This window comes from Phaseolus vulgaris, chromosome 7 (genome assembly GCF_051622355.1).
Source record: "Phaseolus vulgaris cultivar YP4 chromosome 7, ASM5162235v1, whole genome shotgun sequence".
NCBI classification, from domain to species: Eukaryota; Viridiplantae; Streptophyta; class Magnoliopsida; order Fabales; family Fabaceae; genus Phaseolus; species Phaseolus vulgaris.
The window spans coordinates 22,669,880-22,694,649 of NC_143504.1; the positions used below are offsets into that span (position 1 = coordinate 22,669,880).

General features: G+C 34.3%; 1 protein-coding gene and 1 pseudogene across 1 annotated transcript; both read left to right on the top strand.

The window, feature by feature from the left end:
* Nucleotides 1-986: 986 nt before the first annotated feature.
* LOC137819671 (subtilisin-like protease SBT3) lies at nucleotides 987-3,722 on the top strand. The gene has a single exon (XM_068623577.2). The coding sequence runs from the start codon at nucleotides 1,088-1,090 to the stop codon at nucleotides 3,377-3,379; it is 2,292 nt and encodes a 763-aa protein (XP_068479678.1). The 5' UTR covers nucleotides 987-1,087; the 3' UTR covers nucleotides 3,380-3,722.
* A 13,704-nt stretch (nucleotides 3,723-17,426) lies between these two features.
* On the top strand, nucleotides 17,427-18,232 carry LOC150025834 (uncharacterized; annotated as a pseudogene).
* Nucleotides 18,233-24,770: the final 6,538 nt, after the last annotated feature.

The window sequence follows — 24,770 nt, forward strand, 5'->3', positions numbered from 1 at the left end:
ATGGTTTCCATGAGCATGTGGCAACATGCGATCTTGTTCCCTTATGATTACAAGATGATATTAATTAAACTATAACAGGTGATACGTAGATGGTATTAACAATGAAAAAACATTTATTTTATTTGGGTTGGATTTGACATGGTTGAAGACAATATTCAAATTCGAGGTGAAAAATATAAAATGCATGCACATGAATTCTACGGAGAAAATAAAGTGTAAAGTGGCAGCTTCTACATTGTGTCTTCAAAAAATGAAATACTCAGTTTAGTTTAGTTCGTCTTTTCACCCTTTCCCTATCAACAAGTTGGACATCCATGGATATATCATGTTATTCGCCCTGCCTATATACTTTAACATGAAAAAAGTTGCCGTTTCATACCATTCTGCATTTAACATATCTTCAATTTTACGTTTCTCTTTATTTATATTTATTTATCCTGATCTTAAGAATAATGCATATGTTGGTTGTAAAAATATCATTATTTTTTTAGATTTGGAAGTTGACAACTGTGAAGCTGTTAATCCGGCACATATGCCAGTTAATAGGCCTTTAATATGATACACCTTTTATTTTATTTACCATAAACGGCTGCCTTTTATTAATCTGTACATAAAAAAAACAACAATTAATGAAATTGTTTCAATTAATAAAAATTAACAACTTTATAATTAGTTACTACAAAATGAATCCAACATAAGTTTTAAATATAATTAACTGTCCGGATGCATTCTGTCCAATTAGTTAAATTAAAAATGGAAGATTAATTTCTTTCTAAGCACACAGTTGTGAACATAAAATATTTCAATTAACATAACTAAGAAACTCTACTGCTTATTGTTTCAAAGTAAAGTAAGAAAATCAAATTTTAATCAACACAACCAATCACACTCCATAAATACACTGATTTGTTTCTGAATTTATTCTTGTCAACAAAAGATCAGTTGCATAAATAATATTTTACTATTTTTTATAATTTGAAGTCATTACCAATGTAGCCTTACATAGAGATGAGAAGCCTATATAAGTTGCTTGTTTAAAGCCAAAGATGTCATTGTTCTATTGCTGCATAAATCCTAGAAATAATTAATGGAGTCTCACTTTGTGGTTCCCCTTCCATTGATGTTTCTAATCACACTTTGGCTTTTACTGGCTCATCATGCCAACGCTGAAAGTTCCACCTATGTAGTGCACATGGACAAGACCCTCATGCCTCAAGTCTTTGCAACCCATCACGATTGGTATCAATCCATCATCCATTCCATAGACTTGGAAACAGCTGATGATCCATCAAAGCAACAAGTGCTGAAATTAGTGTACAGTTATGATGATGCCATGCATGGATTCAGTGCAGTGTTATCATCAGAGGAGTTGGAGACCGTAAAGAAAGTTGATGGTTTTGTCACAGCTTATCCTGACAGATCTGCCACCATAGACACCACACACACCTTTGAGTTTCTCTCATTGGACACCCCCAATGGCCTATGGAATGCTTCAAATTTTGGGGAGGGTGTCATTGTGGGTCTTATAGACACTGGAATATGGCCTGAAAGTGACAGTTTCAAAGATGATGGGATGAGCAGGAATATTCCATCCAAATGGAAAGGAACCTGCGAGCCAGGACAAGACTTTAATGCCTCTATGTGTAACTTCAAATTGATTGGAGCCAGGTACTTCAATAAGGGTGTGAAAGCTGCGAATCCAAAAGTCACAATCAGCATGAACTCAGCGAGAGACACTCAGGGTCATGGAAGCCACACATCATCTACTGTTGCTGGAAATTATGTGAATGGTGCATCTTTCTTTGGCTACGCCAAAGGGGTAGCCAGAGGCGTTGCACCTCGAGCTAGGCTTGCCATGTATAAGGTCCTTTGGGACGAAGGGCGTCAAGCCTCTGATGTTCTTGCAGGAATGGACCAAGCCATTGCTGATGGGGTTGATGTCATTTCCATCTCTTTGGGGTTTGATAGTGTTCCGCTTTATGAGGATCCTGTAGCAATAGCTGCTTTTGCAGCAATGGAAAAAGGGGTGTTGGTTTCATCTTCAGCTGGCAATGAAGGTCCCCAACTTGGTACTCTGCATAATGGAATCCCTTGGGTCCTAACAGTGGCAGCAGGCACCATAGACCGCACATTTGGCAGTTTAGTCCTAGGCAATGGTAAAACCATTTTGGGTTGGACCTTGTTTGCTGCAAACTCAATAGTGGAGAATTTTCCACTTATTTACAGAAAGAATGTATCAGCGTGCAACTCGGTTAAACATTTATCCGAAGTAGCCACAAGAGGGATTATTATATGTGATGCATTGGACTCCGTTTCTGTGTTTGAACAAATAGATTCCATAACTGCAGCCAGTGTGGTAGGGGCTGTGTTTATCTCGGAGGATCCACGGCTAATTGAAACAGGACGTTTGTTCTCTCCAAGCATTGTGATCAGCCCAAGTGATGCAGCATCCGTGATGAAGTACGCAAAAAGTGTTGAGAAGCCCTTTGCCAGCATCAAATTTCAACAAACATTTATAGGAATAAAGCCAGCACCAGCTGCTGCATATTACACTTCAAGAGGTCCTTCACCAAGCTACCCAGGGATCTTAAAGCCTGATGTAATGGCACCTGGCTCAAATGTTCTGGCTGCTTTTATTCCAAACGCACCTTCAGCTAGAATTGGCACAAATGTGTTTCTTTCTAGTGACTACAATTTTTTGTCTGGAACATCCATGTCATGTCCTCATGCATCTGGTGTTGCTGCTCTTTTAAAAGCAGCACACCCTGATTGGAGTGCAGCTGCTATAAGATCTGCTATGGTCACCACTGCCACTCCTTTTGATAACACCCAAAGTCCAATTAGGGATAATGGCAACCCATTGCAATATGCTTCTCCTCTTGCCATGGGAGCTGGTGAGATTGATCCTAACAAAGCACTTGATCCAGGTTTCATATATGATGCTACCCCTGAGGACTATGTTAACCTCCTTTGCGCTTTGGGGTACTCACAGAACCAGATCCTAACTATCACAAGATCAAAGACCTACAAATGTTCTGATAACCCATCATCTGATCTTAACTACCCTTCCTTTATAGTTTTGTACAGTAACAAAACAAGATCAACAGTCAAAAAGTTCAGGAGGACCGTGACAAATGTTGGAGATGGTGCTGCTACGTATAGAGTCAAAGTGAAACAACCTAAGGGTGCTGCAGTTAAGGTGTCACCGGAGACATTGACATTTGGCTATAGGAATGAAAAGCAAAACTACTCAGTTACTATAAAGTACAGGAGAAACAAGAAGGAAAGCATCCCATTTGGGGACATTGTTTGGGTTGAAGATGGCGGTGCACGCAAGGTGAGGAGCCCCATTGTTGTGGCACCTAGTGAAATTGCATGAGTTGAAGCTTGATTACTTCTTAGTGGCCATCACATCCTCTGGGACCCCCATAGCAACAAATAAAATTACCAGATTCTAATTTCTTACTCTCCAATACTGTAGTTTTGTCTGGCTAGGCTAATCACAAAGGACATATAGACCATGATATAATATATAGCTGGTGTTTCGTTTTTTAAAAAGGATTTGGAGAAAGACATGGAATAAGGACAAAAACGCTGGTATCGGTGAATAAATTTGGTTGGTTTTAGGCATCAGACGTGTTTTCCGACGAGTCTTGTTGCCTTCGCTTATTTAAAAGCAATTATCCAAGTAGCTGTCGCATCTTGTATCAGCATCATCATTATTTATGTTTCTGTATATATAACATAAGATAAATGATACATTTTTTTTATGGCATTAACTAAACCCTAAACCATAACATAATTTATACTACACAATGAACAGTAACATCGGATGTTTTACCAAAAAATATCTTATGCATTGTCGTTTTCATTATTTTAAAAGGAAAAGGAAAGTATATGAATTAACATCTACTTTTATCAAGATCTTCTTGTTTACACACAAGTTAATTGCTTTTTCAGCAAACTGCTGCGATTCGCTTTTAAAATCATTAAAATGAAAATATATTATTATTTTTTGGAGTTCTCAAATTGAATCCAAATCCATTTGAAATCGTGGTTCTCTAGTTCTAACCAAATTTTTTTATATCTCTCATTTTAAAATAGAAAATGATAGTTTGACAACTTAAAGAGTTGTATACAACCCTGATGTGATAGGTTTAAAAATAAATATATGTAATAAAGAGTAAATTTGTAATTAAATGATATAAAAAAATATTAAAATAATAGTATTGGGAGTTGTAATGTGGTTGTATAAAAAAATGGGGTTGTCCATATATCATTTCTCAACCTAAATTCCTAATTTGTCTTTCAAAATCTACACCGAAATTTTCAATTTTTTGTTTCAATTTATAAAATTCGAAAACCCTAATTTGTCGTTTGAAAATAAAATTTCAACTCTCCAATCTTGAGTTTGAAAATGGGAATTGAAATACCTAATTGTAAGCTCTGTCTATCCTAATTGTGATTGAAGCCCCATTCTTGTCGAGTGTGATTATTATGCATTGTCATTCACGAATATTCACTAGTGCAAAAAACGCTTATTACAACGACATATTAGGTCGGTTAAACGAGAGCCAGTGTAAACAAAAACGCGGTGACATTTTTGTAAATATTTGGCACGTATTCACTAGTGCAAAATGTAAACATAAAGATTATTTATTTAATGTGTTTTTACAGTCAGACACTGTCATTCAAAACACTGTGACATTTATTAAATTAACTTCATTTACGAATGCAGCTATTTCACATTCTTAAATCATTTTTTACCCTAACTCTGAAGCGCGCCACTTTACGTTTTTATACTTTCTTTCTCTTTTTGACGCTTCACGTTTTCTCTCTATTTTTGCTCTGGTGTTCCTCTCTTCTTCTACGAGCTTCATTGTCTTCTCGTGCCATTGTAAGTTCGTTGGAGCTCTCTTTCTTCTTCACCAATGGTTTATAATTTTTTTTCGTTTCTCTTACTTTGTTTGTTTTCTTGCAATGCTCGAAGTACTACTGTTTCATTGCCTTCGTCGCTGCTTGTGTGTGTTTTTGCTTTGTTTTGTCGCTACTGCCACTGTTGTTGTTGTCGGTCTCGTGTCACTCTTCACCATCGTTGCCTTCACGCACAAGGTTGGTGATGTTTTAAATTTTTTTTTAATGTTATGAATTTGTTTATTTTTTATTTTTATAATTTGTATTTTTTTAATTTATATTATTTTTGTATTTAGGTTAGAATAGAATTATTAAATTATTATATGGTACATAGATTTATATTATTTAGGATTTATTATAATTTGTATTTATTATTAATTTATATTATGTTAGTTGTTAGTTTGGAATAGAATTATCGTGTTGGTATTGAGTCTGAGGGAATTCGACCCTCGGCAATTGATACGTGCTAGTATTGAGTACGGGGGTATTTGACCATCAACAACTCGTGAGATAGAACACTAATTAGAAAACACTTGAGTGACTATTACATAATATAATGGATCGAAATTGGATTAATTTTGTTCGCATAAGTGATGAGTACGAAAGAGGAGTAAAAGAATTTATACAATATGCGCAACGTAACGCAAATAATAGTGGTCATGATAGAGCAAAGATCAGGTGTTCGTGTGTTAACTATTTTTATGGAAGGATACTGGATGTTAATATAATCAGGGAGCACCTTCTATGTGATGGGTTTCTTCGATCTTATACAACTTGGGCATGGCATGGTGAATTATTAAATTTACCATGTGTTTCCGTAACTGAAGAATATGTGGGATCCATCATGGATGATGCGGTACATGATGATCACTACAAGAAAATCATGAAATAGAAACCAATATTTAGAAACCAAAATAATTAGTTGCAATAGTAACTAAATTAGATACCATTTTAGAAACTAAACAAAAAATTGGTTTCTAAATTAGTTTCTATTATTTTCTATTATTGTTAAATAGTTTCTAAATTGGTATCTAATTAGCAACCAAGGTTTTAACTACCAAGTATTTACTTTCTAAATTTGGTCTCTAAAACCTTGGTTGCTAATTAGATACCAATTTAGAAACTATTTAACAATAATAGAAAATAATAAAACTAATTTAGAAACCAATTTTTTGTTTAGTTTCTAAAATGGTCTCTAATTTAGTTACTATTGCAACTAATTATTTTGGTCTCTAAAAATTGGTTTCTATTTCATGATTTTCTTGTAGTGGATGTAGATGATGATCGATTGGAGGACATGATTTGTGATGTGGGAGCTGAGTCTTTTGCAATAAACGCATGGATATGGAAGTATATCAAGCGATGTAGAGACTCTATTGTATCTTGGATCAACTATCTTCACACAGTTGTCGGCGGTGTTAAGAATGATGAATTTGAAGGCAATAAATGGATGGACTGATAAAAGTTTTACGGAATTGCTTCAGTTGTTGAAGAATATGCTTCTATAGGGAAATACTCTACCTAATTGTAATTATGATGCCAAAAAGAGTCTTTGTCCAATGGGTATGGAGTATAAAAATGATACATGCATGTCCTAATGATTGTATATTATACATTAAAGATTTTAAATTGTTGAAAAGTTGTCCAAGGTGTGAGTTACTACGTTATAAGTTGAAACAAAAAGAAAAACTTTTAAATTGTTTATAAACTTTTTTTCGCACATATTGAAGGTAGTGTGAAGTTCAATGAAGAATCAAAGAACAAGAAACCAGATCAGCCAACAATTAAAACTGTTTTAAGTTAATTCTAGAAAATCAACCCGTTGTTTATGCGAATCAACCAGTTATTTTTATCAGCAGTGAATAAAAACAAGTTAAATAATATTTAAAGGAGATAAGGGATAGAAAGATCACACAACAAATTTATAGAAGGTGGTCGACGGCAACACGACAGTCTGCCAAGACGCTGGTGGTAGCGCGACGACTCTTTACATCTGCGTACGAGATGTATTCTTTCCTTAAACATTTCTCTTTATAAAGGAGATTCTTCTTGGAACTTCTATTGCACACAAAAAGTTTCCACCTTTTTCATGTAGCCACTTCTAATTTGTGGTAAAGTCAAGATTTTTATCAAAAATTTTGGTACAGACAAGATTTTTATCAAAATTTGTGGTAAACTCAACACTTTTATCAAAATTTGTGGTAAACTCAAGATTTGGTGTTGTGGTGGTATGGTTGTGCAGGGGTGGTGTGGTGAGTATTGACTTTTGGAATGGCCGAGGGTTCTAAGGGTTTCCTTATCCCGTGGACTTGTTTGAAGGATTGTGAAATATCTCTTGCGAATACGGTATATGATAAGTGTTCTCATCGGTTGACTCAGTCGTCGTTGACTTCAAAGCCAGATGGTGGTTCCCCCTATTTCCTGGTGGTTTTTTCTCTCTCCTTGGGTGGTCGAGAGTGGCTCCGTTGAAATAGAGGGAGCCCTACCTGTTGATTGCACTCCGACGATCAAGTCAGTACTGGGCTAAGAAACAGTAAGTATGTAAAGCAGTTTCAGTCTTAGAAACGACGTACCTTTCTAGGGTTCTTACCACCCTTTATATAGGTTGTGTTTAGGTCAACTCCCTGTCCCATGAGGATCTTTCCTCAAGTGGAATTAGGGTTACTGGCGAGGCATCTTGTGGCGCGTTGAACAAGCTTAGCGCAGTTGCCGCATAGGACTTGCCCCTACTGGAGTGCACAATCTTAGCGGTATGGCCACCAAGGTACCACTCATGTACCAATACTGCGGGGCCATCTGTTCTATGGGTGCCCTAAGTATTCACATGTCATGCATACGGTCTCTCCTTGGAAACCCTAACCCTTACTGGCCTTAGCGCCTCCAAGGGATACTTAGTTGTGCTAGACCTGAACGTATTATACACACCACATGCATAGTCTCTCTCGTGACTTAGGTCCTTCTTACGCCTGGGTGATAACTCCTTATTATTTTTTGGGCCCACTTACTTGGCCCATTAATGCAACCAGACCACCGATGTCTGATGTCATCATCTGTTGCTGATGTCTGATGTCGATCTCTACAGTCGATGTCTGAGGTCTGGCCAGTACAATAATCCTGGTCAAAGGAAAACTTTTGCTCAGGCTTTGGGAACTACATGTGATATTCATTTGTCCCAATTACCCACTCCTTGTATTAAAGGAGACATGATTGTGGTCCGGATAGATAAGGCAGATTACTTGGATGGACTTGAGGATTGCAAGACCCATCTTCATGGTCGAGTTATTCTTTCTAAGGGGGATAAACCCCTTACACACCTGGATTTTACTAAAAAATTACAGCCGATGTGGAAGGCTCTTGGACCGTGGAAAGCAAATCCTCTCGGGAAGGGTTTCTATGAGTTTGAGTTCGCTTCCTTAGAAGACATGTGATGGGCCCTTGGGATGGGTTCCTTGAAGTTATCTCCGGGTTTCTTGTGACAGTTTTCTTGGACAAAAGACTTTGTTCAAGCTACTATGAAGAGTACCAAAACTCAGGCTTGTGTTCGACTTTACAGGTTGCCTTTGGAGTAGTGGACATCAAGGGTGATTTTTCCATCATCAAAGGTCTTGGTACTCCTTTGTATTTGAATGAGAATACTATGAGAAAGAAAAGGGGTTGCTAGAGTGTTGGTGGATATTGATATGTTGTCCCCTTTTCTCGATCAATTCTTGGTTGAACGTCCGGACTACACTTTTGTAGTTGGTGTGGAAATATCAATGGCTACCTCCTTTTTGCTCTCATTTTAAGATGATAAGGCATGAGCTTGCTCAGTTTCGGGTCATACATGATCAGGGTCGTGTTCTTGGGCCTCAAGAAAAACCTTCTTAGAAGATAGTTTCCGATGAACGGGATAAGGGGAGGATTGTGGCTCCTAAACAACATCAAGAATATCGAAAGAAATATTCATAGTCGAAGCTTGTGGAAGGCGCCACAGATAATTCAAACTTTTTTGTTCCTTGCGAGGCTAATGCAAGGTCACCCTTGGATCACCTTGCTTCTGATAAACCAGGAGGATTGGAGGATGATTTTGCTTATATGCTTCCCCTTGAGGATGCCTCAGATCATGAATCTAGGAAAGGGTTATCCACTGATACTTCAGATCTTCCAGAATAAGGGATGTTACCTGCTGTTATGCAAGGCAAAGGCTTAGAGTCTTGTGCTCTTACTGAGGATCTTCATGTGTGTTGAACCAAGTGTGTTCAAGCTTTGAAGAATCCAAACCCTTTGAACGTTGATGAAAGGCTGGATGTGCTTGTTGTTGCTGAGTTGTCTTTAGATAAGATCTGGGGTAGATTATTTGTATATATCCACTCTTGATTGAATCCAAAGCATAAGCATTCTCAAACCTTTTTAATTGAAAAGTGTTTTACAAACTAAGTGAAAAACAACCTGTTGTTTTGTCGAAACAACCGATTGTTTTATACTTAGGTGTTTTTAGAAAGGTTGAAAACTGTTTTTGATGGTTGACTTGCTGTCAAACCAAAACAACTGATTGATTCGTGGAAACAATCGATTGTTTGTTTTGGGACCCTAACAGAAAACTGTTTTGTGCTTTGACTGAGTATTAAATGTTTTTCTAACTGTTTACGCTCCAGTTTTTAATGCTTTGACCAATCTTTAAATGCAATTAATAGTTTGTTAAGATTATGTAACAAACAACAACTTTGTTTTAATACAGAAAAACAGATTTGAGTTTTTCATATATATTGAGATTTTGGAAAGTTGAGAATTGCTTAGAGATTGCATTGGTCAAAGAGTGTGAGATAAGATTTTCATCTTGTATTGATTTCAGATTTGTTTTGTAACAAGTGTAATCCTTTGTACTTTGAAAGAAACTCTGTGTGTATAGCTGAGAAGTGTTGTGTGTTCTTGAGGGGATCAAGATCAGCATTCTTAGTGGTGTTGTGCTGGACAAAAGGAAGTGTGTGTCTTGAGGGGATCAAGGTCACTTCTTTGGTTGTGTTGTAAGTGATCTAGGGTTGATTGCTTAGTGGATTCCCCAGTGGTTTCTGGGAAGACTGGATGTAGCTTTGGGTTAAGAGTGAACCAATATAAACCTTTGTGTGCATTCTCTCTATCCTTAATCTCTTTAAATTCAGTTTTTATATTTGTGAACTGCTATAAACAACCGATTGTTTTTGTGAAACAACCGATTGTTTTTCTGGTGCTGTGTTTTTTGCTTTGTGTTTTGGCAAACTAAATTCTGATTCAAGCTTTTCTCGAAGTGTTTTCATTTTAGACTTAAAAGTTTGCGAAAACCCTCTTTAAACCGTTCACCCCCTTCTTGTTTAAAGCCAAACATTCTAACAATGTGGAGGTCTCACCTCCTGTGGGGGATCCATCTCTTCAGAGGGCTACTTCACCTGTAGTTTCTACAACACCATTCACTACTCCTATGGATGGTCATCACATGTATGCAATTGTGATTGTACCATCCCCGTCGTTAGTCCTACAAAATCATTTTTCCTCTCTCAAGGGTTTGGAAACTACAGATGTGAGAGGTGATCCTTATATTGGTCCGTCTACTGCCATTGTTGAATTTAATTCTGACCATATCACTGTTGAAAATCATATTGGGTCAAACTTTTGGGTTGATCCTAATGAGATGGAGGAGGATGCCAACGATACTGGGGAGGAGATAGTTCATACTAAAAGAAAACCTGGAAGACCACCTAAGGGGACTGGTAAATCCAAAAAAGCTGCTAAGACAGTTCCCACCATAACATTGCAATGAATGTCTCTTCTTTTTTTCTCGAACGTTAGAGGACTGGGAAACCACAAAATTGTGGAGATGTTGCTTAGTTTACTAAAACTACATAAACCCCTTATGGTTTTTCTTGTTGAACCAATGGTGTCGTACACTAATGCTTTCGAAGTCCTTTTCAAATCTGTTGATATGCATTTGGTGGCTACGTATCCTATTGTTAATAAGCCTGCAAAGCTTTGGTGTTTTTCAGTCCCTAATCTGGTCCAAAATTTCTCGGTAAAGGATCAATTTATTTTTATATCTTGCCATCTGCATGATAAATGTTTTAGCTTTCCAGGTGTTTATAGTGCTAACACATACTTGGCTAGAAGGTTTTTGTGGAGGAATCTTATTTCCTTAATAGGGACTTGGTGTATTTTGGGAGATTTTAATGTTGTGTTATCGACGGATGCATGTAAAGGAGGGGGGGCTCCTAATCAGGTTTCTTGTAATGATTTCCTTGATTGGATTAATACTAATGATCTTGCTTGTATGCCTTTTACTGGATCTAGTTACTCTTGGTGTAACGGAAGAAGAGGGCTGCATAGAATTCATAGAAGACTGGATAGGGCTTTATGTAACGGAGTATGTTTGGACTTTTATAAAACTTTGTATGCTGAGTCTATTTCTCATGATCAGGATACAGGTAATATGGAAGATTTTATTGGTACTTATGTTCCTAATCTGGTTTCCTCTGACGAGAATATGATGTTGATGAAATGTCCTGATATTTTGGAAATCAAGAATGTTGTTTTTAACCTTAATGGTAATAGTGCTCCTGGTCTTGATGGTTTTGGTGGGGTTTTCTATCATTCTTGTTGGGATATTATTGGGACAGATGTTTGCAATGCTGTCCAACAGTTTTTTAAGCAAAACTGGGTTCTCCCTATAATGAACAGTAATGTGGTATCTCTTATTTCTAAGTTTCAGGGTGTTGAATCCATCAAAGATTACAGGCCAATAGTTGTTGCTAATTTTAAGTTTAAGATTATTTCCAAGATTTTGGCAGATCGACTTGCCCTTGTGGCTGTCAAAATAATTTCTCCTAATCAGTATGGGTTTGTGCAGGGGATACAGATTCAGGATTATATTGGTATTGCTTCAGAGGCTATTAACATGCTCTCTAAAAAGGTTTGAGGAGGTAATGTGGCATACAAATTTGATATTCATAAAGCCTTTGATACTCTTAGTTGGATGTTTTTATTATTAGTTTTGACACGCTTTGGTTTTCACCCCTCGTGCGGTTGGATTAGTACTATTCTCCAGTCTGCTATGCTTTCTATCAAAATAATGGTAGTTTGGTGGGTTGTTTTCCTTATAGTAGAAGGGTTAGACAAGATGATCCTTTGTCTCCTCTACTTTTCTGTCTTGCGGAGGAAGTTCTTAGTAGAGGTCTTTCTAAGCTTGTGAATGATAAGAATATTCTACATATGGCTGGTCCGCAAGGTTTTCTCACTCCCCCTCATGTTTTGTATGCTGATGACATTTTTGTTTTCTATAGGGCGAATAATAAGTCGCTAAGAAATTTGAGTACTTTTCTTAACACATATGGTGATTTCTCGAGTCAATATGTTAACAATTCTGAGAGTAGTTTTTTCACCATTGATAATTCTGCAACATTTGTCACCAAAATTCAACGTATTCTTTCTTGTAGTCATGGTTGTTTGTCTTTCAATTATTTAGGAGTGTCTATCTTTGTTGGTGCTCCAAAGAGTCATTTTCTGCAACCTTTGGCGGATAAAGTCAAATTAAAGCTAGCATCTTGGAAAGGTAAATCTCTTAGCATGATGGGTAGGATTTAGTTGGTCAATACGGTGATTACGGGAATTCTAGCATATAGCTTTAATTTGTATAAATGGCTTGTTTCTCTTCTTAAGCAAGTTGAGCAATGGTGTCAAAATTTTATATGGACTGGAGATATTTTGAAGAAAGGCATAGCTACTGTTAATTGGGCTATGATTTGTTCTCCCCTTGAGAATGGAGGTTTGAAGATTATTAACCTTCACCATGAAAATAATGCATATCTTTTTAAGCTTGCTTGGAACTTTGCTTATAGCAACAGGTCTTGGTCTTTGCTCTTGAAAGCCATGGTTCTTAAATCAAAATACGAGTTTAAAATAGTTTATAGATCTTCATCTCTTTGGCCTGGAATTAAGCAATTTTATTCTACTATACTTGATTATACTTCTTGGATTGTTCGTACAAGTTCTTTTATTAATTTCTGGAATGATAAATGGTGTTCTACTACTTCTTTAGCACATATTGCAGGGTTATCTAGTGGTATTAGCATTCCAGATACAATTTCTCAGTTTTGGACAGGTCGTGATTGGAATATTTCGTTGTCTTTACAGCAGATGCCTCATCTTTTTAGTCATATCATGGTTAGGTGTTCCTAATTGGATACTAGATGAGTCTGGTCGGTTCACTCTTAAATCGGCTAGAGCATTTTTCTTGGAACCAGGAGTTCCCTGTGGTTGGGGTAAATTTATTTGGTCTTCAGATATCCCACCTTCCAAAACTCTTGTCCTTTGGAAAGTTTTTCATGGGCGGCTTCCTACAGATTAGCATATTCAAAATAAAGGTCTCCATATTTGTTCTATGTGTACGCTTTGTGAACAGCATGAGGAATCTATTTATCATTTATTTTTTGAATGTCCTAGTGCTTTGTATATTTGGAGTTGGGTTCGGCAGATTTTTCCTACTTCGCATTTCTCTAATAAGGATGATCTTCTTTCTTTTATTAAGAGTCATGGTAGTCCTTTGGTTAAATTGATTAAGCTTGTTGTGATAACTTTTTCTATTTGGATGTTATGGCGTATGAGGAATTATGCTCGTTTTCAGGATAAGATTGAGGTTTATAGGGCTATTTCAGTTATTAAAGATTTAAATTGTCTAGTGGGAAAGTCGTTTAAAGTGTCACTGAAGAATGATATGATGGATTCCAATGTGATTAAGTTTTTTGGTATTAATACTCATACTGGTAAAGTTCTTCGTCCTCTTCCTATTAGATGGGAGTTTCCTTCACCAGGCTGGGTTAAAATTAACATTGATGGGGCTGTTAGGGGTTATCCAGGTCTTGCCGCTTGTGGTGGTATTTTTCGTGAGAGTATGGGGGAGTTTATTGCGGCTTTCTCTGTGTTTCTTGACGTTCAGACTGTTTTGGTTGCTGAATTTTATGGAGTTATATATGCTTTGGAGGAAGCTCAAAAGTTGGGACTTACTAGTGTCTGGCTGGAATGTGACTCTGTCTTGGTTTGTGTTGTGTTTACTGCTAGGACAAATGTTCCTTGGATGCTTCATAATCGATGAAATACTTGTCTTAATTACTGTGGAAAAATCAGGTTTAGGGTTACTCATATTTTTCGTGAAGGGAATGCGTGTGCTGATAAGTTGGCTACTTTAGGATTTATTCATAGAGAATCCTTTCATTGGTATAATAGGCTTCCATCTAGTCTATTCTTAAAATTCTTTATTAATAGGTATAGTTTACCTATGTATCGTTTTTGTTAACATATGGGTTTTGGTCTAATCCCCTCATATATTTGTATTTTCTTTCTTTTTCTTTTTCTTAATAATACTTTTTTCATGTGATGGCAAATGATTGTTGTTACTTGAGGTGTCAGCCTAGTTGAGATGTTAAGTAGCATAGTGATGCTTAACATGAAAGCTTTTTTAAAAAAAAATAGGAAATATAACATCGGTTGTGCCATACAACTAGTGTTATAAATCATTATGAGTAAATATATATATATATATATATATATATATATATATATATATATATTACACTGGTTATTATGAAGAACCGGTGTAATATAGTTTTTACCCTATTCTCTTGCTAGTGCATGCACTGCCCCACTCGCATTATTCTACTCTTTGCCTTTGCCTCCTTCTGTGAACTCTACCACCGTCGCTTCCACCTTTGCATTCTTGCTACCACCACATTTTTCTTCCTCCACCGCAACTACTACTCCTTCTTTACGGTTTCGCCGCTCTTCCTCTTCGATGTCAACGTTCTTCCTCTTCGTTGCCACCAGTCTTGTCGTTGTTGCGCCTCCACATTGCCTCCATTGTCTTTGCCACACTACACTCATTGTTGTCGCCACAACTCTTCTGTTCACGCTCCAATGTTAGTTTTTTATTTTCAAAGATTTTAATTTTAATTATTAATTTAGTTTTAATTATTTATACAGATAATTCGTTTCATATTCGCTGCCACATTGCCTTTCTTTGTCACTGTCACATTGCTTTCATTGACGCCACCATAGCTCCTCTGTTCACGCTCCATGTTAGTTTTTTATTTTCAAAGATGTTAATTTTAATTTAAACTATTAATTTAGTTGACAACTATTTATATAGATTATTAGTTTTATTATATTGTATTTGAAATATAATGTATTATGTTGAACGTCTTAGTATTGGGTCTGAGGGTGATCGACCCTCGGTAATTTGTAATGTGTTTTATAATGTATTATATTTGGAATTTTTATATGTTGGAATTGGGTCCGGGGATGATCGACCCTCGACAATTTGTAATGTATTTTATAATGTATTATATTTGGAATATAGTTGTTGTTTTAATTTTTATATGTTGAACACTTTGGTATTGGGTCTGGGGTGATCGACCCTCGACAATTTATATTGTGTTTACATCGACTAAAAATTATGAGGCATTGATAGATAAGTTTTTCTATTACATAGTCATGGATCGGAGTTGGATAAATAAAAGTCGTATCAGTGATGTGTATGAAAATGGAGTTGAAGAATTTCTACAATTTGCTCACGTTGTTTGAATGGGAGACGATTAGAAATTAAGTTGATAAGAGAACATGCTATTTGTTATGATTTCTTGAAGAATTATATAAAGTGGATATGACATGGGGAATTTGTAGACATAACACCTCTATCTGACTATCAATATTCTAATATACATTATAAAAATCACATTGAGGACATGATTCGTGATATTGGACAAGATAGTTTCCTGCAAGCACACATGTGTGATTCATTGAAAGATGATTTTGAAACACCTTTTTATCCAATTGTTCAAGTTTCACACGTTTGTCAGCAGTATTAAAATTAATTAATATTAAGGCAAGAAATGGGTGGACCGATAAAAGCTTCATTGAGTTGTTGCATGAAATGCTTCCAAAAGATAATACATTGTCCACCTTTCGTTATGAGGCAAAGAAGATATTGTCTCTGATGGGTATGGATTATGAGAAAATACATGCATGTCCCAATGATTGTATATTGTATAGAAAAGAGCTTGAATCATTGCACAAGTGTCCAAGATACGGGGTATCACGATACAAAGTGAAGGATGATGACAATAAGGAAGATTATATGAAAAAAGGTCCTCCTCCAAAAGCATTATGGTATCTTCCAATCATTCGACGATTTAAATGTTTGTTTGTCAATGTTAATGATGTTAAAAACCTCACATGGCATGCAAATGCAAAAAAAAAAAAAAATCTAATGGATTGCTATAACAAGTTGGTTATTCACCACAATGGAAGAAAATTGAATCTTTGTTTCTTGAGTTTCAGAGTGATCCAAGAAATCTTAGACATTTTTTTGCAACATATGGTATGAATCCTTACGGTATTTTAAGTAGCAAACATAGTATGTGGCATGTTTTACTCATTATTTATAATTTTTCGTATTGGTTGTGTATGAAGAGAAAATATATGATGTTGTATATGATGATATCACACCAAGACAACTTGGAAATGACATAGATGTTTACTTAAGTTCATTGATCGAATACTTGAAGTTTTTACGGGATTAATGAGTTAAAGGATTTGATGCATATGAGAAGATCAATTTCAAATTGCGTGCATTGCTATTTTGCACCATTAATGATTTTCCAATATATAGGAATTTGTGTGTTACAGTGTTAAAAGACATAGTGCTTTCTCGATATGTGAAGTGAACAAAAGTTACCATCAACTGAAACATGGGAAGAAAACTTCTTACATTGGGCATCCAAGGTTTCTGAAACCTAATCACCCTTATCGTAGGTTAAAGAAAGCTTTTAATGGATCTCAGGAGAACAAAATTGCACCTCCACCCTTAACTGGCAAGGAAGTGTACAACCGAGTCTGCAATGTCAATGTGAATTTTGGAAAAACACAAGAAAAACATTGTGAAAAACATAAGAAAGAAGAAATTCATATTCTTTGAACTTCCATATTGGTCAAAGTTAGATGTTAGACATTGCATACATGTAATGCATGTGGAAAAGAATATTTGTGATAGCATAATTGGCACATTATTGAATATTAAAGGAAAGACAAAAGATGGTATAAATGTTCATAAAGATCTAGTTGAGATGGGAGTTTTCTTGGAGTTACAATAATAACCTCGTGATAAAAGAATATATTTGCCTCCAACATGTCATACTTTGTCAAAATTTGAAAAGTTAAGTTTTGCAGGTGTCTACGGGGAATTAAAGTACCACAAGGATACTTCAAATATTAAAAGTCTTGTGTCAATGCAAGATTTGAAACTTATGGGCTTAAAATCTCATGATTTTCGTGTTCTCATGCAAAACCTTGGAATTTTACGAAAAAATGTTAGACACGTGATCACTCACCTATACATATTCCTCAATGCTATTTGTAAAAAAATGTTATTGATGCTAATAGCTTGGATGATCATGGTTCATCTAATTGTTCATTTAGTGAGGGAAATTATAATATGTGGTCATGTTTTTATACGTTGCATGTACCTAGTTGACCGATGCATGAAGATATTGAAAGGGTATGTAAAGAATTTATACTGTCCAAAAGCATTTATTGTTGAAAGATGCATTGTCGAGGAAGAAATCGAGTTTTGTACAACATATATGTCAGGAGTAGAAGCCATAGGGTTCCAAAGTCAAGGCATGGCGCAATGTGTGAAGGTAAAGGCACACGAGGAGTGAGGGTGGTTCAAAAGACCAACATGAAGTTCTCCAAGCACATTTGTATATTTTGAACAACACTGATGATGTTCTTCCTTATATAGATGCACACAAGATGTTGTTAAAGTCAATGAACCCTCATGAAAATGAGAAATGGTTGTTGACTGAGCATAATAAGACCTTCTTGAAATGGTTTAAAGATAAATTTGGTCAAGAAGATTCTGATATTGAGGAATTGAAATGGTTAACACAAGGACCTAACTTTGATGTCATAACATGGATTGGGTACGATATTAATATGATGTCCTTTTGTACAAAGATTGAAGATGAAAAAAAGTATTATGCAGAATAGCGGTGTTACCCTTGAGGCAGAGTCTATGCACTTTGCTAGTTCAAAAGATAATAATCCTACTGTCGCTACTCTAAGTTACTTTGGAGCAATTGAAGAAATTTGAGAGGTTGACTACGTCAAATTTAGAGTGCCTTTATTTAATTGTAAATGGATGGATTGTAACACAGAAGTGCATGTAGATGACTTGAGTTTTACTTTGGTTGATCTTACAAAGATAACATGGAAGGAAGATCCTTTCATTATGGCTTACCAAGCAAAACAAGTTTTTATGTGAAAGATCCTTCTAATAAAAGGTTGTCAGTTATCGTAGAAAGGAGAACTGAACATGATGTTCATCCACAGGATGACTCAAGGGTCCAATCAGTGTGATTTTATATCACTAATATACACAATCCCGTGATTCTATTTTTTTCATTCTATTATTCATTTCTTTCACCAATTCTCATGAAAGAAATTAAAAAATCAGATAAGCTTAAATGATTAAATGAAAAAGAACGAAAGGAATGCTCTTAAAAACATTATATTTTATTGTTTTGTTTTATCTAATTTCATTCAGGCTTCACATAGTCAATACTTAGCTTTATGCACCTCGCTTTCTTAGGTCACACTTTTTCTTAAACAATTCGTTTTGCTTTTGGACATCTGGAGTAGGAAAACTAGACTTTGAATGTGATGGAATGGTGTGTTTAGATGTAGGAAATGAAATGATGAAGAGATATTAAGTTCATAACATTGGAACTCCGGAATGTAGGAGAATTTAATGATAATTGTTAGGTATGTTTAGTGTTGATAAGCGATCAAAATTAAGCTTTTGTTCAGATAACTTTTTCACAAACACTTGTATTTTTTCATAGGTTGATACCTCAACTTTTGGATAAGTTAGATGATAGAACTTTTGTGAAATTTAAAATACAAAAGTTTTTTTTTTTAATTTAGGAGAACCTCAATTCATTTGTCTCTACTTTCTCTCTTATAAGTGTTTATGCAGAAGCTTATTCAAATAAAGTCTAAGAGTAATTAGAATTTTTGTTTTACTTTGGTAGTCCATGTAATAAAAGTTTGCAATAAAGAGAATAGGTTACTCTGGTGTCACACCAAATCCATAGTTTGTTTGGGAAGTCAATAAAATCAATATGTTATGAGTAAGGAAATGTTTCACAACTATTACACTACGGTGCCCACATACTTTAAATTGGAGGGAGAATTAATAATTTCCAATTATCAGATTCTATTTCTCGTATGCTCAATTATGAGGATATACAAAATAAGGATTAAAGAAGGATAATAAATACATTATAAGTACCCATCTACAAAGGAATCCAAGTAACAATTTAAAAGTAGTAATCAAAAGTTTAAAAAGAAAACAATAAGTCCTAGAAATATAACATGTAGAAAAGGAATTTATGAGAGAAAAGCAAGTAAACACAAAATAGAGAAAATAAAAAACCACAGAGGATTAGAAGTGTCTGTATTGTATGCGCACATTACCATCATTTTACTTCCCAATGTTCACTTGCCAAAACATGACAAAGCTTGACATGTCATGCCACTTTGTGTTGAAAAGATTTTAACACAAGTTGTTACACATGAAGGCTTAGTGGAGAGCAGCAGAATATGAGAATCAAATCAAGAAAAAATTCAACTCTAAAGCATTTCATAAATTATTTGAGATGTTTAGATATGCTAGAATTGCAAGAGAAAGACCATAATGAATTGGAAAACATGTGTGGAATAGGTTATTATCACATTGAATTCTCCAACCTATCATAATAAATATGTTATAGCCTAGAAAACTAGGACTTCTGAAAAGGTGAGAGCCTGCACATCGGTAGCTCAATCACCATACATGAACATGTTTTCTTGGTGTACACTTTAATTGTATATATGCTTATATTATAATAAGTTTTAAAAAATTTAGTTATAAACCGTAAAATGTGTTGTAGGAATAGGAGCTTCTTAGATCGGTTTTTGTTGATGAGGTCTTTTAGCGAACCCATATCCGAAAGATACTAGTCGGTTTGTCGATGAAATATATAGGAAGACATTTGTAGGGCTTTTTTTAGTGTTAACATTAATTTTATCTTTAAACTTGTATATTGGTTTAATAATTCCTTATTTTTCTATTAACAACAAAACTTTTATACTAGACTTTTACAGGCTAGTTCTATGGTTGGATCTTGTTCTAATGAATAAGAAGATCTTAACCCTCTTGATCCTACATAGGACAAGATCATTAGGAATTGATGTTGGGTCGAGGCTATTGGTTAAAAAGGAAAAGAAAAACTTTATGAGGCTGGACAAATTGATGTAAATTATAGAGGTGGAAAGCTTGAAGCAGCAAGTCTCCACTTCTTCTTGTAGTTCTAAAGACATTTTCCCACTTAGACAACTATTATCAATAATTGAGGAGGTGGATGATTGATTGGCTTGTCAGTTCCAATCCTGATGTGATTTGATTTTAGGTTGATTCATTAGGTGACATTTTTTAGAATTAGGATCGGTAATCCTTAAGCAATTAAGGTGAAAAGTCTAAGGAAAATCCCCACTAGACATTAACTTAACAAGTGTTAAGTAGATATGAAGGTTCATTTCCAAAAACCAAAGGAAAAACACAAGTATAGGTGAATATGAATGACAATTAGTGGTGCAGAATCAAGAACACAATACAAAGCTAATGAACAGATTAGAAATCAAGAACAATACAATTACAGCGATTGAAATTAAGAAACAAACACATTGCACCGATTAGAATTGAAAGAACCGAATAAAAAACAAGAACAACAACACAAGACATTTTTCAATTGACATGGAATGGAAATGGAATTGGAAGATGAATGATGGGAAAACTTATGTGGTTGAAGCTAGGGAAGAGGTTCACGCCACTTGGAAGGTGAATAGGCTCCAAGATAAGTGAGGTTGTTGCCACTTGAGAGCTCCTAAACACTTACAAGATAAGATTAAGCTAGGAGAAACAAGTCTCACTAATTCTCACTCAATTTGAGTATAGTAACTTTACTTCAATTTCAGTGTTATTTTACATGAACCAAGCATCCCTATTTATAGTGTTATAGGTTCAGTTTTCACCAAAGAAATAGGTGGGAATTTCAAATGAAAACCATTTGAAAATGTCGCCCAAAAACAAGTCACATGGAAGGTGTGACTTTGCTACTTCTTTTCATAAGCCCTACACTTCTATCCACACCTCTCTTTTATGTTCTATTTAAATCTACTCTAAAGAATTTACAAAAAGAGACATCAATTGATGTTCATCTACTAATGTTTGTGTCCTTGCTCTTAGTAATCCTCTGAGGCATGATTGGGCTTGGGCTTGGGCCTTACATTTAAGAAGTCTAATAGGAAGAACTTTAAATGCTTTGGACCTTGTCATTCCTCCTATTAATGAGGTCTTCATTTGCTTGTTGAGATGACCCTTCAAAGTTGGCATCCATGGTCATCTTCTTGTGTATTTGGGTTGTATCAAATTCTTTTAATCACTCTTGGGTATAGTTATGCAATTATTTTGTCCTGATGCTCAAAGTCTTCTAAAACAACATCAATCTAGCCAAAACCAGTATAATACACAAATCCCACAACAAAAGGAGAAACCTCAACTACAAGACCCATAATAACAACAAAATAATGAAGAAGAGGGAAATCTTGATCAACCACAATCCTCACTTGATTATTAGAAATAATATGTAAACTCTAATTGTATGCACATTTTTCTTATTTTAGTTTTAAATTATAGTTATTGATGTACATTTATTTGATATTTTAAGTTTATGAGTAATATGTATTTCATTTATACATTTGATATTAAATTGTTCGTATTTGTTTGGAATTATGATATGCATGTTAAATTGTTTAATTTGTGCAGGTATAAGGAAAAGCCAACAAGCAGCTTGACAATTTTAAAAATTACCAACGATAAAATTTGTCAGTAACTGTATTCACAAATGTCACCCATATAAACTTACCGATGGATTATCTTTAGGTAATTAGCGAAAAATCCATTCATGGGTAATTGAATTTAGATATCTCACCAGCATCAACTTACTGATGAATACATTCGTCGGTACCAAAGGATTTTTTGTCGATCGGTAAGTTGATGCTTATGAGATATATGAATTCAATTATCCACGAATCTATTTGTCGCTAATTTCCAAATGTGTGATCCATCAATATTTATTGAAGGAATGTTTTGTTCTGAATTACAAATGGAATGACAAAATCTGTCAATAATATTTACTCACAAGTTTTCTACCCACAAATTTTTTACCATTGCTTTTCTGTCAAAAAATATACAATTGTGGACAGATTTTTCATGTTACTTGTAGAATTTGTCTTATGGTAATATTACATTTTATTGTAGTGTAAAGGCTTTGTCTGCACTGATGAGGTTATAACACATATAGGAAAGTTCAACCACCTATAATACGACATTAACGACTTTTTCAACAAGTACTTACCACTAGACCAAAAACTATAACTTATAGTCCATGTGCAACTTTTTCTATTTAAAAGTATATCAACCCAAGTATCACATTCAATTTAAACCTGACTTATCTAACTTACAATTAATGCATCATGCGACAAAAATAATAATAAAGAAAATATGACAAAACTAGAAGATCAACTTATGGGAGAAATTTTCGTAAATAATTTTTTTACATCATTTTAGTCAAAATCTTACTTATGTGTATTTAGTGACATTTTTTACTTATTTATCAATTTTTTTTAGTTTCTTTTCTCTTTTAAATGACAAAAAATAAGTCTAAGCCTAAATTAGAAAAATAATCACAAATTTATCATCTTAGAAATAACTACTTCCATCTTAAAAAAATACCTTAACCTCTTAATTTAAAAAATAACATATTATAATTAAAAAATATAAATGAACAAATTTTAATTAATTACATAAATAAGTTTAATTAAAATATTATATCCACTATTATAATTGTATACATATTATAAACAAAACTAAAAAGTATAAATTTATTACTTAAGTGACAATTTAATTAAAAAAAATTATTACTTAATTGACAACGATTACTTAACTAACGACTTTATTTAGAAATAGACGTTACCACTTAAATTATTATTCTTTAAAGTTTTAGTATCTAACTATTAAAAGAAATTCAAAATTGTAAATAGAGTGACAACTTCTTTTTAATAATGTGGTCACCTCACTGAACTTATTTAAATTTATAACTTTTTAAAAATTATTCATTTTAAGCATTTCCGAAAAATATTGCAACACGTTGGTGAAAAACCCCAAAAGGCGATACTCCATTTCTTCTTTGTACAACCTTCAAAAAATGGAAAAGTGTTCTTGTTAACCTCATCTCAATTTTGAATATCCACACCAAAATGAGAGACTTTCCATAAAATAATATGGTTTGAAAGTTAATTATTCTATTACATTCATTTTGCCCAATTTTTCTTCTAACATTTTTTTTTTTCTGTTCTGTTACTCATCACGCAAAAATTGTAAGATAAATGAGGAACATTACCTGTTCAAGTTCCTCTATCACATGGATTCAAGTTTTCAATTTATATAAAAACATGAAGATTAATCTCCATCATATACTTCAGAAGTACCTAATAATTTTTCACTCATTACATCTTTTACTCTCATCATTATTTTTTTTCTTTCACCTATCCACCCCAAAATTGAGGATGTGATTAAAATTTTATTTTTTTTATATTCATATATTTTTTTTAGAAAATAATATGGGACATAGATCATGATATAACGGAAATAATATACGCATATAAGGGTGACGTGGTCTCACACAAGCACGGTCAGAGTGATTTAGGAGACCTGCCAAACATGTTAAAAATCTAAAGCAATAAATAATTAGGTATAAGATTAATCTATAATTAAACATATTAAACTGTTATAATAATATGAAATTAAGATTTTTACCAATCCAGACTCATTCACATGAATAACTCTGTAAATAAATTAAGATAAAATAAGTAAAAATATCTTCAATAAATTATTCATAAATACATTAAAATAACTTAAACATTTTTTCTAATACATCCCACTACCTCCTAAAACACCCTTTTCCAACTAGGTGGTGGAACATCTTTTCCAACTGGGTGGTAGAACATGAAAATCTCGCAAGCAACTTCAACATTAGGAATAACAATATGGAACGGACTATGTAAGGTGTATTGTGTGGATCAGTTTGCAATATGTTATAAAAAACACAGGACAAACTTACTAGTAAACTTATTATTCTAATTTTGTTTAGATCAATGTCATATAACTCTAAACCCTAAACCCTAAACCCTAAACCGTAATTCGTTCGGGTCAGTACAAGGCGGGGTGGGTAAATCTAGTCTCATCAAATTTTTTTCTACACTCCATCAATTCTAAAAATCGATTTTTAGAAACTAAAATAATTGTTCTAGATTCTAGAAAGTAAAATAGCTTTTTCGAAGAGGTTATTTCAGTATATATTTTTTTCTCTTCTGAATTTCTATTTCCAAAATTCACTTTTATGTTATAGAAAATAAATTCCAAAATTGATGAGGTGCATGAAAAAATTTGATGGGTACAAAAATTGTCTCCTCACATGCTCTCCTAACTCATATCATTTATGTCACCCCAAACACCATTTCAATTCATAGTGTGATAGGAATATTAGGAAAATATAAAGTCATTGAAAAAAATATTAAATTAAAAACAAATTAAAAAAAAAAGTAAAAAACGGTCCCTAGTAATGCAAATTGAATATGGTGTTGACATACAACAAAATATACATTTCACACTCAAATAAACTAATATTTTAATCATATGT